We start from the raw sequence: 15,234 nt of genomic DNA on the forward strand, positions 1-15,234 counted from the left end.
TTGGGCAGTGTTACAAGCATTTGGCATAAGGGGTAAATATTTTAAATGGATCCAATCATTATATGATTTGCCGTTGGGTAAATTTTCTTATATGGGCAAATACTCTGCTACTTTTATGATTGGAAGAGGGACACGACAGGGGTGCCCCCTTTCACCCTTATTATTTGCTTTAGGTATGGAACCTTTTTTAATTGCTCTTCAAAAACAAGCTTTGATTAAGCCCTTTATAAATGGTTTGAACTCTTTGGATATAACAGTATATGCGGATGACATTGCTGTCTTTTCTACGAATATACCTGAAACTATGGCAGGCATCTTGGTGGAAGCGGGGAAGTATGGTTTAGTATCTGGGTATCGCTTGAATACTAGTAAGACTCAAGTTATTCTGAACCATCAATTACCATCACCGATGACAGGTATAAGTGCGGTAGCAACTTACTTAGGGGTAAAAATCTCGTCAAATATAGATGAAATTGTGGCAATAAATTATGAATCACTATTGAAGGAAACTGCTGTAATATTTAAGAAATGGCATAAACTCCCACTTAGTATTATTGGCCGGATTAACTTAATGAAAATATTACCTAAATATTTTTATCTTTTTCGTTCTATTCCTTTAAGGGTAAATAATTCTTATTTTAGTAGATTAGAGGGTATTATTAGTAGTTTTATCTGGGGCTATAAAAAAGCACGACGAGCTATTTCTCTTCTTAAAGCTCCTTATGATCATGGTGGATTGGGTCTTCCAGATATTAAATATTATTATTGGTCCTCCTTTATGACTCGTTTTCGCAGCCTGTTGATCCCTGACAAATGTTTGTATTTTCATAAATTTCTGTTGGGAACAAATGCAACTATGTTTTTTTATAGACTGAACGACCCCAATTACTTCAAACGTGTTAAATTCAAGACGGTGCGGGATACCACTTATATCTGGCGCTCCATTCTTACTAAGAGTAAGATATCTATGTTTCATGATAAAACTCCACTATGGTCTAATCCTGGTCTTCCAGAAATATTTCGAGATATGATAGGTGGTGTATTTTCTAATTCTGGCATTAATTTACTTGGAGATTTGTATGATCATAGGGGATTACTTTCGTTTGAAAGATTGAAAGTCTGCTATAAATTTTAAGAAGGGGCAAGATTTAAATACTATCAAATCAGGGATTATCTTCTGAAGAAGATAGAACTCACTAATCTGACTGAATCTGAAGTATGGAACTGTATATATAAGGAAGAGGATAAAGCAATGATTAGTAGAGGGTATAAATTATTCTCAGGATATAATATCAATGATATACATAAACTGGCTGAAAAATTGACTAATAAGCTTACAACGGAAATAACACCAGACTTTATTACTTCTTCTTTTAACAGTCTTAATCTTGCGGTTCAATCCTCAAATCTTAAGTTACAGTTATTTAAAACCATATGTCATTTATATCATACACCAGATCGGATTCTTAAATGGGCATCGAATAATAATAATTTCAGCTATCGTACAAACTGTCCTAAATGTGACTTGCAAGGAGCTGATATTATTCATATGTTTTTTGGGTGCCCAAATCTTGGCGAATTTTGGAATGGAGTAACTAAAATTATTTCTACTAAACTTGGTATTCCTATCACGTTTTCACTAAGAGATGTATTTATAGGTACCTCAAGGGTAAATTTATTAAATATCTTAGTTGCTTGCGCACGATTGACTATTGCCAGAGCATGGATTCAACAAAATCCACCAAAAGTTTTTGAGTGGTCAAGTCAAGTCAAGTCAAGTCAAAGATTTATATAGCGCGCTACATACCCAGAGGGTCTCAAGGCGCTTGAAGAAGGGTGGGGAGTTACTTGTCGAATATCCACGTTTTGAGTTGTTTTCTGAATGCTAGGTGGTTCTGAGTAAGGCGAAGGTCAGTGGGAAGTGAGTTCCAAGTTTTAGCTGCTAGGTAGGAGAAGGATCTACCTCCCATGGTGGTTTTGTTGAAGCGGGGTACAGTGGCAAGGGCTTGGTTGGAGGATCGTAGCTGGCGGGAGGGGGTGTAGAAGGATAGTCGTGTGTTGAGGCATTCGGGTCCGATTTCGTAGAGTGCTTTGTGTGCGTGGGTTAGGAGCCGGAAAGTGATCCTCTTATTGACGGGGAGCCAGTGGAGGTTTTTCAGGTGATCAGAGATGTGTTCTTTACGCGGGATGTCTAATATGAGCCTGGCTGAGGCGTTCTGGATGCGTTGTAGTTTTTTCTGGAGTTTTGCGGTGGTGCCGGCGTAGAGGGTGTTTCCGTAGTCCAGTCGGCTCGTGACCAGAGCGTGGGTGACTGTTTTTCTAGTTTCGGTAGGGATCCAGCTAAATGTTTTTTTGAGCATGCGAAGAATGTTGAAGCAAAGTGAAGAAACGGCGTTGACTTGTCTGTTCATCGAGAGTGAGGAATCCAGGATGACGCCCAGGTTCCGTGCGTGGTCCGTCGGGATGGGTGCTTTTCCAAGGGCCTCTGGCCACCAAGAGTCGTCCCAGGCGGAGGGGGAGGAACCTAAGATGAGGACTTCTGTTTTGTCTGAGTTCAGTTTCAGACGGCTGTGCTTCATCCATTCGGCTACTTCTTTCAGTCCTTCGTGTAGGTTGGTTTTGGCCGTGTTAGGGTCTCTGGTGAGTGATAGGATCAGTTGAGTGTCGTCGGCGTAGGAGATGATGTTGAGGTTATGTTGGCGTGCGATGGCCGCGAGGAGGCTCATGTAGACGTTGAAGAGGGTGGGACTGAGTGAGGACCCTTGAGGTACGCCGCAGATGACTTCAGTGGCCTCTGACTTGAATGGTGGAAGGCGGACTCTCTGCGTTCTTCCGGAGAGGAATGAGGTGATCCATTCCAGTGCTTTTCCTTGGATTCCGATGTTTTTGAGGCGCTGTAGAAGGGTGCTATGACAGACTGTGTCGAAGGCTGCGGAGAGGTCGAGGAGGATGAGGGCGACTGTGTCTCCATTGTCCAGTAGAGTTCGAATGTCGTCTGTTGCTGCGATGAGGGCGGTTTCGGTGCTGTGCTTGGCTCGGAAGCCGGACTGTGAGGAGTCGAGGGATTTGTTGGTTTCGAGGAATGCGGAGAGCTGGTTGTTGACAGCTTTCTCGATGACTTTGGCTGGGAATGGAAGGAGTGAGATAGGGCGATAGTTTTTGAGTTCGGTGGGGTCAGCTGTGGGTTTCTTCAGGAGGGCGCTGAGTTCGGCATGTTTCCAGCTTTCCGGGAAGGTTGCGGAGTTGAGGGAGCAGTTGATGGCATCTCGGAGGTGCGGTGCAATAATGGAGTCTGCTTTGTTAACGATGTGGTGGGGGCAAAGGTCAGTGGGGGATCCTGAGTGGATAGAGTTCATCAGACGGATGGTGTCCTCAGTGGAGATTGGCTTCCAGTCATTGAGGATGTTCAGGGGGGGTGGGGTTCCTGCAGGGGATTGGGAGGGTTAGTCTCCGGGTTGGTTGTCGAAGCTGTTGTGGATGTCTGCAATTTTGTTGTGGAAGAATGAGGCTAGGGAGTCGCAGAGGGCTTGGGAGGGGGTGATGTCGTTGGAGTTGGCTGAGGGGTTGGTAAATTCCTTGACGATGTTGAATAATTCCTTGCTGTTGTGGGCGTTATTATCTAGACGGTCCTTGAAGGCTGCTTTCTTGGCATTTCGGATTAGTTGGTGGTGTATGCGGGTGGCGTTTTTGAAGGCGTCCTTGGTGCTGGTGGTTGGGTCTTTTTTCCAGGCCTTTTCGAGGGAGCGACAGAGTTTCTTGGATTTCTTAAGGTCATCGTTGAACCAGGAGGCCTTCTTGCTGCCTAGTTTGATTTGTCGTTTTTTCAGTGGTGCTAGGATGTCGGCGCTGTTGGATAACCATTGGGTGAGGTTGGTGGCTGCTTGGTCTGGGTTTGAGGAATGGGCGGGGGGCTTTTGAAGAAGCGATGAGGAGATCTGGTCGATGGTGATTTTGTTCCAGTTTCTTTGCAGAGTGGGTTGGGGGTGGTTGTTGGATGTGGGCTTGTTGTAGGTGAAGTGAACGCAGCTGTGGTCAGTCCAAAGGAGAGCTGTGGTGTGGCTGAAGGAAACATGTTTGCTGGAGGTAAAGATAGGGTCGAGTGTGTGACCTGCGATGTGGGTGGAGGTAGTGACAAGTTGTTTAAGTCCGAGGTTTGCGAGGTTGTCCAAAAGGGTGGAGGTGTTGCGGTTGTTGTTCTTTTCAAGGTGAAAGTTGAGGTCTCCCAAAAGGATGTAGTCCTCGGAGGGGAGCGCGTGTGGAGTGATGAAGTCCGTGATGTCTTCACTAAATTGTGCGCGGGGTCCTGGTGGCCTGTAAAGGAGGGTGCCTCTGAGTGTGGTCTTGGGGTTGATGTGGATCTGGAAGTGAAGGTGTTCAGAGTTGGCGAGATTGATGTCTGAGCTGGTTGAGATGCGGATGGATTTCTTGTGGACGATAGCGATGCCTCCTCCTGTGTGGCCGGTGCGGTCCTTGCGAATGATCTTATAGCCTTTCGGGATGGCAATGGTGATGTCTGGGGCAGAAGTGGCGTTCATCCATGTTTCTGTTAGGAAGGCGACGTCCGGAGAGATGGTGTCGAGTAGATTCCAGAGGTCAATGGCGTGCCTGTGGACCGATCGGGTGTTGAGCAGGATGCATTGTAGGTGGTTGGGGTCGGATATCTGTTGTGTGTTCGTAGATGAGGAGTAGTTCTTGGTGGCGTCGAACTTGCAGGAGTTGCAGGAAAAGGGTCCATGGGTGTGGCCAGGAGCAGCTTGGACGCAGGTGAGGGATCGGCCGGGGTTGAGGGCTAGGAGGGTGGTGGCATCGTAAGTAATGCGGGAGGGGTAGACTTCACGAGGACCAGGGGGTCTGGTGCTGGGCGCGGTCCAGGCGCGGATGGGCGTAGACGGGCTTACCTTTGGCGCACCTTCGGCGTGGCCGTAGCGCGTGGACGCTGCGCGTGCGGACATCTGCCATAAATGGAGAGAGGATGGGGCGGAGCGTGGGAGGGGCAGCAGCTGGGAGGCGGTAGCAGGGAGGAGGGGCGGGCCAGGGAACACACAACAAGATGGAGGGTCAAAGGGAGAGTAAGGCAGGGGCAGCAGATGCACCAGGGCACCGGGGGCACAAACCAGTTCCCAGCCTGATGCACAAGTAATAACAAAATCACTGCGCTAGGTAAATTACATACATGAAACACAGCGCGAGGCTATTTAAATAAATAAAACACAGCGCGAGGCTAAATTAAATAAATAAAACACAGCGCGAGGCTAAATTAAATAAATAAGCAGTTACAGCTCTGCAGTCTCGAAGCGGTACCACCAGCAGGCCAGATCGTCAACAGGATGCTGGGATCAAGGAGCGTGGGGGGAGCGACCGTGCTGGATGAGGTCCAGGTGATCACAGCGCGTCAGAGGAGGTAGGGAGCACTCTGTTTGTGGGTGGGAGGGGCAGCAGCTGGGAGGCGGTAGCAGGGAGGAGGGGCGGGCCAGGGAACACACAACAAGATGGAGGGTCAAAGGGAGAGTAAGGCAGGGGCAGCAGATGCACCAGGGCACCGGGGGCACAAACCAGTTCCCAGCCTGATGCACAAGTAATAACAAAATCACTGCGCTAGGTAAATTACATACATGAAACACAGCGCGGGGCTATTTAAATAAATAAAACACAGCGCGAGGCTATTTAAATAAATAAAACACAGCGCGAGGCTATTTAGGTGGAGCCTTGTTAAAGAAATATATAATATGGAATATGCTCTGGCAAATACTAGGGGTATACAGGCTAAGCAAAAAGTGGACAAAATATGGGGTCTAATTATGTCATAAAATTGTTTCTCCTTTTTATCTTTTTTTTTCTCCTGTAACTGCTTTTGCTTTTTGTTTACTGTCTATATCTTGTTGTATAATGTGTTTAATTTACCCCGTTGATGCAAAACAATAAAAAAAGTTTTACAAAAAAGGGAATCAGCTTTCCTATTCTTATTTCATAGCCGGTAAGTAACCACAAAATCATATTCACCAGAAAACAGCATCCATCTCATCTGCTGTAAGTGTCTTGCTGTATTCATGAACTGAAGATTTCTATGACCTGTGTATACTGTGACTGTGTGCTGTGCTCCCCCAGAGAGAGCCTCCATTCTTGAAAAGATTTTTTAATATCCAGCAATTCGTTTTTTTGGCTATTGAATAGTTACATTCAGCTGGATTCAACTTTTTGAAAAAATAAGTCACAGGACTAGTTGACCAGTTTTGTTACTTCTTTGAAAAAGGATTGCGCTGGTTGTCATACCAGATGCATCTGCTTCTACCATGAACAGTTCCTCTTGCTGGGATGAATCAATACTGGAGCTGGATTCAACTTTTTGAAAAAATAAGTCACAGGACTAGTTGACCAGTTTTGTTACTTCTTTAAAAAAGGATTGCACTGGTTGTCTCTACCAGATGCATCTGCTTCTACCATGAACAGTTCCTCTTGCTGGGATGAATCAATACTAGAGCAATGCTAGATGCCTTTTTCAGGAATAAGAATCCTTCCGTGGCATTGTTGGTCCATATAAAAGGAACTCTTTTCCTCAATAGTCTTGTGATAGGTGATACCACATGTGAGAAGTTTTGTATGAATATATAATATTAGTTGGAGAAACCCAAAAAACTCTGTACATCTCTCACAAAAGTGGGGACAGGCCTTTATTGTACAGCTTTCACCTCTCTCCCAGCGATTTGTAAGCCAGATGGACACAGCATCACACCTAAAAATTCCACATATGAAACTCACACTTTGTCAATTTGCAAAACAACTGGTATTCTCTTAATTTCTCTAGGACTAACACTACGTGATGTTTGTGTGTTGTCTTGTCTGCTGAATAAATTAATAAATCAAAATGTTGTCTATATATAAGACAACAAGTTTGTCTAAATATTCTTTCAAAACATAATTCACAAAGTTTTGAAAAGCCGCTGGGGCATTACATAACCCAAACGGCATCATCGTATATTCCAACAGCTCATACCTGGTTTTGAAAGCTGTCTTCCACTCATCCCCTTCTCTCATTCTGATTAAACTATATGCTCCTCAAAAATCTAACTTGGTGTATATTTTGGCATTCTTCACTTGGTCTAGGAGGACCGCAATGAGTGGGAGAGGGTACCTGTTCATTATGGTATTTTTATTTAACATGCAGTAGTCAATACAGATACGCAAATCCCCATTGGCTTTGGAGATTAAGAAAAGAGGGGAAGCAGCAGAAGAACAGGAAGGACGGATAAACCCAATGACTGTAATGATCTAAATATTCTTTCAAATGTAGGATTTCTGGTTCAAACAAGGTATACACTCTGCTGGAAGGTATAGGGGCTCCTTCAATCAAATCGATCTGAAAATCATATTCCAGATGAGGAAGTGTTTCTGCCTTGTTTTTGCTGAACACGTCCTGATATTGATCATAACAATTAGGGAGTTAAGCCTATTTTTCTGCTGCAGTGGCTACCTGCAAAGCACTAGCCACATCTAATACATAAGAAGGAGATTCTTGCAAACAACAAGTCATGCATTCTTCCGATCGGAATCGGATCTTTTTGTTTTTCCAATCAATGGTAGGCTTATGTTGCCAAGGCACACCGAGAATAATCTTATATTGAGGTGCTTCAATGATGTTCAATGATAGGATTTATACATGCCATTGTTTCTCTACCAATACCATCAATTTAACAGGTACTGTCTGTTCCGTTATAGGCCATGGCTTGGTCCACATAAATCACAGGTATTTTTTCAGAGCTTGATTCAGTCTTTCTGTTTGTCCATCCATCTGGGGATGGAAGGTGGTAGGCAAAGCTGATGTTATATGTAATGCCTTTCACCATGCCTGCCAGAAATGTGCAGTGAATTGAGGACCTCAATGTGATAGAATAGTTTCAGGTAATCCATGCAGATGTGCTATATTAGTAAGTATCATCTGTGCTGTTTGACCTGCTGTAGGTAGATTCTTGCATGGAATGAAATGCCCCACTTTGGTAAGGTTATCCACCACCACCAGTATTGCTGTAAAACCTTGATTAACTGGCAAACCTGTGATAAAATCCAAACAAATGTTTTTCCATGGTTGGTTAGGTTTTGTTAAATGGTATTAACCTTTTTTTTTAACTTTGCTTGGTCTGTTTTTGCTCTGGCATAGCTTTCACAGCTAGTTATTTATTCTTTTATATCTTTCCCGTATGGAATTCCACCAGAAATGTCATTTTATCAAATGTATAGTTTTTATATATCAAGGATGCATAGCAAGAGCAGACTCATGGCACCAGTTGAATGCCTTCTTCTGACATTCCTTGGAAGTTAAATACAATTTGTTGTTGAAAAAAGGTAATCATTGTTTAATACTTCTTTGATCATCTTGTCTAGCCCATTCCTTCCAAGTTGGAGTGGATTTGTACTTTCTGAGTTCATCTAAGAAATCCTCAATTTTCAATACATAAAGTACTTTGGAGGGGTCAATGATAGAATCTTTGATCTCTTTGTTTGGACTACTTTTTTTTATCTTTCTGGAAAGGGAATCAGCTTTCCTATTCTAATTTCCTGGCCGGTAAGTAACCACAAAATCATATTCACCAGAAAACAGCATCCATCTCATCTGCGGTAAGTGTCTTGCTGTTTTCATGAACTGAAGATTTCTATGACCTGTGTATACTGTGACTGTGTGCTGTACTCCCCCAGAGAGAGCCTCCATTCTTGAAAAGATTTTTTAGAAGCCAGCAATTCGTTTTTGGCTATTGTATAGTTCATTTCAGCTGGATTCAACTTTTTGAAAAAATAAGTCACAGGACTAGTTGACCAGTTTTGTTACTTCTTTGAAAAAGGATTGCGCTGGTTGTCATACCAGATGCATCTGCTTCTACCATGAACTGTTCCTCTTGCTGGGATGAATCATTAATAGAGCAATGCTAGATGCCTTTTTCAGGAATAAGAACCCTTCCGTGGCATTGTTGGTCCATATAAAAGGAACTCTTTTCCTCAATAGTCTTGTGATAGGTGATACCACATGTGAGAAGTTTCGTATGAATATATAATATTAGTTGGAGAAACCCAAAAACTCTGTACATCTCTCACAAAAGTGGGGACAGGCCTTTATTGTACAGCTTTCACCTCTCTCCCAGCGATTTGTAAACCAGATAGACACAGCATCACACCTAAAAATTCCACACCTGAAACTCACACTTTGTCAATTTGCAAAACATCCTGCATTCTCTTAATTTCTGTAGGACTAACACTACGTGATGTTTGTGTGTTGTCTTGTCTGCTGAATAAATCATAATTTTGTCTATATATAAGACAACTAGTTTGTCTAAATATTCTTTCAAAACATAATTCAGGAAGTTTTGAAAAGCCGCTGGGGCATTACATAACCCAAACGGCATCATCGTATATTCCAACAGCTCATACCTGGTTTTGAAAGCTGTCTTCCACTCATCCCCTTCTCTCATTCTGATTAAACTATATGCTCCTCAAAAATCTATCTAACTTGGTGTATATTTTGGCATTCTTCACTTGGTCTAGGAGGACCGCAATGAGTGGGAGAGGGTACCTGTTCATTATGGTATTTTTATTTAACATGCAGTAGTCAATACAGATACGCAAATCCCCGTTCGCTTTGGGAATTAAGAAAAGAGGGGAAGCAGCAGAAGAACAGGAAGGACGGATAAACTCAATGACTGTGTAATGATCTAAATATTCTTTCAAATGTAGGATTTCTGGTTCAAACAAGGTATACACTCTGCTGGAAGGTATAGGGGCTCCTTCAATCAAATCGATCTGAAAATCATATTCCAGATGAGGAAGTGTTTCTGCCTTGTTTTTGCTGAACTCGTCCTGATATTGATCATAACAATTAGGGAGTTAAACCTATTTTTCTGCTGCAGTGGCTACCTGCAAAGCACTAGCCACATCTAATACATAAGAAGGAGATTCTTGCAAACAACAAGTCATGCATTCTTCCGATCGGAATCAGATCTTTTTGTTTTTCCAATCAATGGTAGGCTTATGTTGCCAAGGCACACCGAGAATAATCTTATATTGAGGTGCTTCAATGATGTTCAATGATAGGATTTATACATGCCATTGTTTCTCTACCAATACCATCAATTTAACAGGTACTGTCTGTTCCGTTATAGGCCCTGGCTTGGTCCACATACGTCACAGGTATTTTTTCAGAGCTTGATTCAGTCTTTCTGTTTGTCCATCCATCTGGGGATGGAAGTTGGTAGGCAAAGCTGATGTTATATGTAATGCCTTTCACCATGCCTGCCAGAAATGTGCAGTGATTTGAGGACCTCAATGTGATAGAATAGTTTCAGGTAATCCATGCAGATGTGCTATATCAGTAAGTATCATCTGTGCTGTTTGACCTGCTGTAGGTAGATTCTTGCATGGAATAAAATGCCCCACTTTGGTAAGGTTATCCACCACCACCAGTATTGCTGTAAAACCCTTGATTAACTGGCAAACCTGTGATAAAATCCAAACAAATGTTTTTCCATGGTAGGTTAGGTTTTGTTAAATGGTATTACCCTTTTTTTGAACTTTGCTTGGTCTGTTTTTGCTCTGGCATAGCTTTCACAGCTAGTTACTTATTCTTTTATATCTTTCCCGTATGGAATTCCACCAGAAATGTCATTTTATCAAATGTATAGTTTTTATATATCCAGGATGCATAGCAAGAGCCGACTCATGGCACCAGTTGAATGCCTTCCTCTGACATTCCTTGGAAGTTAAATACAATTTGTTGTTGAAAAAAGGTAATCATTGTTTAATACTTCTTTGATCATCTTGTCTAGCCCATTCCTTCCAAGTTGGAGTGGATTTGTACTTTCTGACTTCATCTAAAAAATCCTCAATTTTCAATACACAAAGTACTTTGGAGGGGTCAATGATAGAATCTTTGATCTCTTTGTTTGGACTACTTTTTTTATCTTTCTGGAAAGGGAATCAGCTTTCCTATTCTAATTTCCTGGCCGGTAAGTAACCACAAAATCATATTCACCAGAAAACAGCATCCATCTCATCTGCGGTAAGTGTCTTGCTGTTTTCATGAACTGAAGATTTCTATGACCTGTGTATACTGTGACTGTGTGCTGTACTCCCCCAGAGAGAGCCTCCATTCTTGAAAAGATTTTTTAATAGCAGCAATTTGTTTTTGGCTATTGTATAGTTCATTTCAGCTGGATTCAACTTTTTGAAAAAATAAGTCACAGGACTAGTTGACCAGTTTTGTTACTTCTTTAAAAAAGGATTGCGCTGGTTGTCTCTACCAGATGCATCTGCTTCTACCACGAACAGTTCCTCTTGCTGGGATGAATCAATACTAGAGCAATGCTAGATGCCTTTTTTAGGAATAAGAACCCTTCCGTGGCATTGTTGGTCCATATAAAAGGAACTCTTTTCCTCAATAGTCTTGTGATAGGTGATACCACATGTGAGAAGTTTTGTATGAATATATAATATTAGTTGGAGAAACCTAAAAAACTCTGTACATCTCTCACAAAAGTGGGGACAGGCCTTTATTGTACAGCTTTCACCTCTCTCCCAGCGATTTGTAAACCAGATGGACACAGCATCACACCTAAAAATTCCACACCTGAAACTCACACTTTGTCAATTTGCAAAACATCTTGCATTCTCTTAATTTCTGTAGGACTAACACTACGTGATGTTTGTGTGTTGTCTTGTCTGCTGAATAAATCAAAATGTTGTCTATATATAAGACAACAAGTTTGTCTAAATATTCTTTCAAAACATTATTCAGGAAGTTTTGAAAAGCCGCTGGGGCATTAAAATAACCGAAACGGCATCATCGTATATTCCAACAGCTCATACCTGGTTTTGAAAGATGTCTTCCACTCATCCCCTTCTCTCATTCTGATTAAACTATATGCTCCTCAAAAATCTAACTTGGTGTATATTTTGGCATTCTTCACTTGGTCTAGGAGGACCGCAATGAGTGGGAGAGGGTACCTGTTCATTATGGTATTTTTATTTAACATGCAGTAGTCAATACAGGTACGCAAATCCCAATTCGCTGTGGAGATTAAGAAAAGAGGGGAAGCAGCAGAAGAACAGGAAGGACGGATAATCCCAATGACTGTGTAATGATCTAAATATTCTTTCAAATGTAGGATTTCTGGTTCAAACAAGGTATACATTCTGCTGGAAGGTATAGGGGCTCCTTCAATCAAATCGATCTGAAAATCATATTCCAGATGAGGAAGTGTTTCTGCCTTGTTTTTGCTGAACACGTCCTGATATTGATCATAACAATTAGGGAGTTAAACCTATTTTTCTGCTGCAGTGGCTACCTGCAAAGCACTAGCCACATCTAATACATAAGAAGGAGATTCTTGCAAACAACAAGTCATGCATTCTTCCGACGATCGGAATCGGATCTTTTTGTTTTTCCAATCAATGGTAGGCTTATGTTGCCAATGCACACCGAGAATAATCCTATATTGAGGTGCTTCAATGATGTTCAATGATAGGATTTATACATGCCATTGTTTCTCTACCAATACCATCAATTTAACAGGTACTGTCTGTTCCGTTATAGGCCCTGGCTTGGTCCACATACATCACAGGTATTTTTTCAGAGCTTGATTCAGTCTTTCTGTTTGTCCATCCATCTGGGGATGGAAGTTGGTAGGCAAAGCTGATGTTACATGTAATGCCTTTCACCATGCCTGCCAGAAATGTGCAGTGATTTGAGGACCTCAATGTGATAGAATAGTTTCAGGTAATCCATGCAGATGTGCTATATTAGTAAGTATCATCTCTGCTGTTTGACCTGCTGTAGGTAGATTCTTGCATGGAATAAAATGCCCCACTTTGGTAAGGTTATCCACCACCACCAGTATTGCTGTAAAGCCTTGATTAACTGGCAAACCTGTGATAAAATCCAAACAAATGTTTTTCCATGGTTGGTTAGGTTTTGTTAAATGGTATTAACCTTTTTTTGAACTTTGCTTGGTCTGTTTTTGCTCTGGCATAGCTTTCACAGCTAGTTATTTATTCTTTTATATCTTTCCCGTATGGAATTCCACCAGAAATGTCATTTTATCAAATGTATAGTTTTTATATATCCAGGATGCATAGCAAGAGCCGACTCATGGCACCAGTTGAATGCCTTCCTCTGACATTCCTTGGAAGTTAAATACAATTTGTTGTTGAAAAAAGGTAATCATTGTTTAATACTTCTTTGATCATCTTGTCTAGCCCATTCCTTCCAAGTTGGAGTGGATTTGTACTTTCTGACTTCATCTAAGAAATCCTCAATTTTCAATACACAAAGTACTTTGGAGGGGTCAATGATAGAATCTTTGATCTCTTTGTTTGGACTACTTTTTTTTATCTTTCTGGAAAGGGAATCAGCTTTCCTATTCTAATTTTCTGGCCGGTAAGTAACCACAAAATCATATTCACCAGAAAACAGCATCCATCTCATCTGCGGTAAGTGTCTTGCTGTTTTCATGAACTGAAGATTTTTATGACCTGTGTATACTGTGACTGTGTGCTGTACTCCCCCAGAGAGAGCCTCCATTCATGAAAAGATTTTTTAATAGCCAGCAATTCGTTTTTGGCTATTGTATAGTTCATTTCAGCTGGATTCAACTTTTTGAAAAAATAAGTCACAGGACTAGTTGACCAGTTTTGTTACTTCTTTAAAAAAGGATTGCGCTGGTTGTCATACCAGATGCATCTGCTTCTACCATGAACAGTTCCTCTTGCTGGGATGAATCAATACTAGAGCAATGCTAGATGCCTTTTTCAGGAATAAGAACCCTTCCGTGGCATTGTTGGTCCATATAAAAGGAACTCTTTTCCTCAATAGTCTTGTGATATGTGACACCACATGTGAGAAGTTTTGTATGAATATATAATATTAGTTGGAGAAACCCAAAAAACTCTGTACATCTCTCACAAAAGTGGGGACAGGCCTTTATTGTACAGCTTTCACCTCTCTCCCAGCGATTTGTAAACCAGATGGACACAGCATCACACCTAAAAATTCCACACCTGAAACTCACACTTTGTCAATTTGCAAAACATCTTGCATTCTCTTAATTTCTGTAGGACTAACACTACGTGATGTTTGTGTGTTGTCTTGTCTGCTGAATAAATCAAAATGTTGTCTATATATAAGACAACAAGTTTGTCTAAATATTCTTTCAAAACATAATTCAGGAAGTTTTGAAAAGCCGCTGGGGCATTACATAACCCAAACGGCATCATCGTATATTCCAACAGCTCATACCTGGTATGAAAGCTGTCTTCCACTCATCCCCTTCTCTCATTCTGATTAAACTATATGCTCCTCAAAAATCTAACTTGGTGTATATTTTGGCATTCTTCACTTGGTCTAGGAGGACCACAATGAGTGGGAGAGGGTACCTGTTCATTATGGTATTTTTATTTAACATGCAGTAGTCAATACAGATACGCAAATCCCCATTCGCTTTGGAGATTAAGAAAAGAGGGGAAGCAGCAGAAGTACAGGAAGGACGGATAAACCCAATGACTGTGTAATGATCTAAATATTCTTTCAAATGTAGGATTATTGGTTCAAACAAGGTATACACTCTGCTGAAAGGTATAGGGGCTCCTTCAATCAAATCGATCTGAAAATCATATTCCAGATGAGGAAGTGTTTCTGCCTTGTTTTTGCTGAACACGTCCTGATATTGTTCATAACAATTAGGGAGTTAAACCTATTTTCTGCTGCAGTGGCTACCTGCAAAGCACTAGCCACATCTAATACATAAGAAGGAGATTCTTGCAAACAACAAGTCATGCATACTTCCGATCGGAATCGGATCTTTTTGTTTTTCCAATCAATGGTAGGGTTATGTTGCCAAGGCACACCGAGACTAATCTTATATTGAGGTGCTTCAATGATGTTCAATGATATGATTTATACATGCCATTGTTTCTCTACCAATACCATCAATTTAACAGGTACTGTCTGTTCCATTATAGGGCCTGACTTCAAAGGTTTACCATCCAGTTCCAGCACCTGTTCAGGTAATACTCTAGATATTTTCTTTAAATTCAGCTACTGAACCAATCCCAGACTGAAGAAATTTCCTGTGACCCTGAAATCTATCATAATGTTTAACAATGTTGTTGTTCCCCATCCTGTAATGTGATGGACACTAGGATGTGTGATTCAGTTTCTTTTGATTCTGCTATGGATAATGACGGCACCTTCCATTCTCT

The 15,234-nt window shown here is 41.5% G+C and overlaps 1 protein-coding gene across 1 annotated transcript in view; it reads left to right on the forward strand.

Annotated features, from left to right (window-relative positions):
- LOC147709124 (uncharacterized) overlaps positions 1 to 15,234 on the forward strand; it is a 3,078,084-nt gene that overhangs the window by 1,934,551 nt on the left and 1,128,299 nt on the right. The window contains exon 26 of the mRNA XM_086927727.1: positions 14,995 to 15,039. Coding sequence (XP_086783853.1) covers positions 14,995 to 15,039 — 45 coding nt within the window. The remainder of the gene's footprint in view (positions 1 to 14,994; positions 15,040 to 15,234) is intronic.

This window comes from Lissotriton vulgaris, chromosome 6, assembly GCF_964263255.1.
Source record: "Lissotriton vulgaris chromosome 6, aLisVul1.2, whole genome shotgun sequence".
NCBI classification, from domain to species: Eukaryota; Metazoa; Chordata; class Amphibia; order Caudata; family Salamandridae; genus Lissotriton; species Lissotriton vulgaris.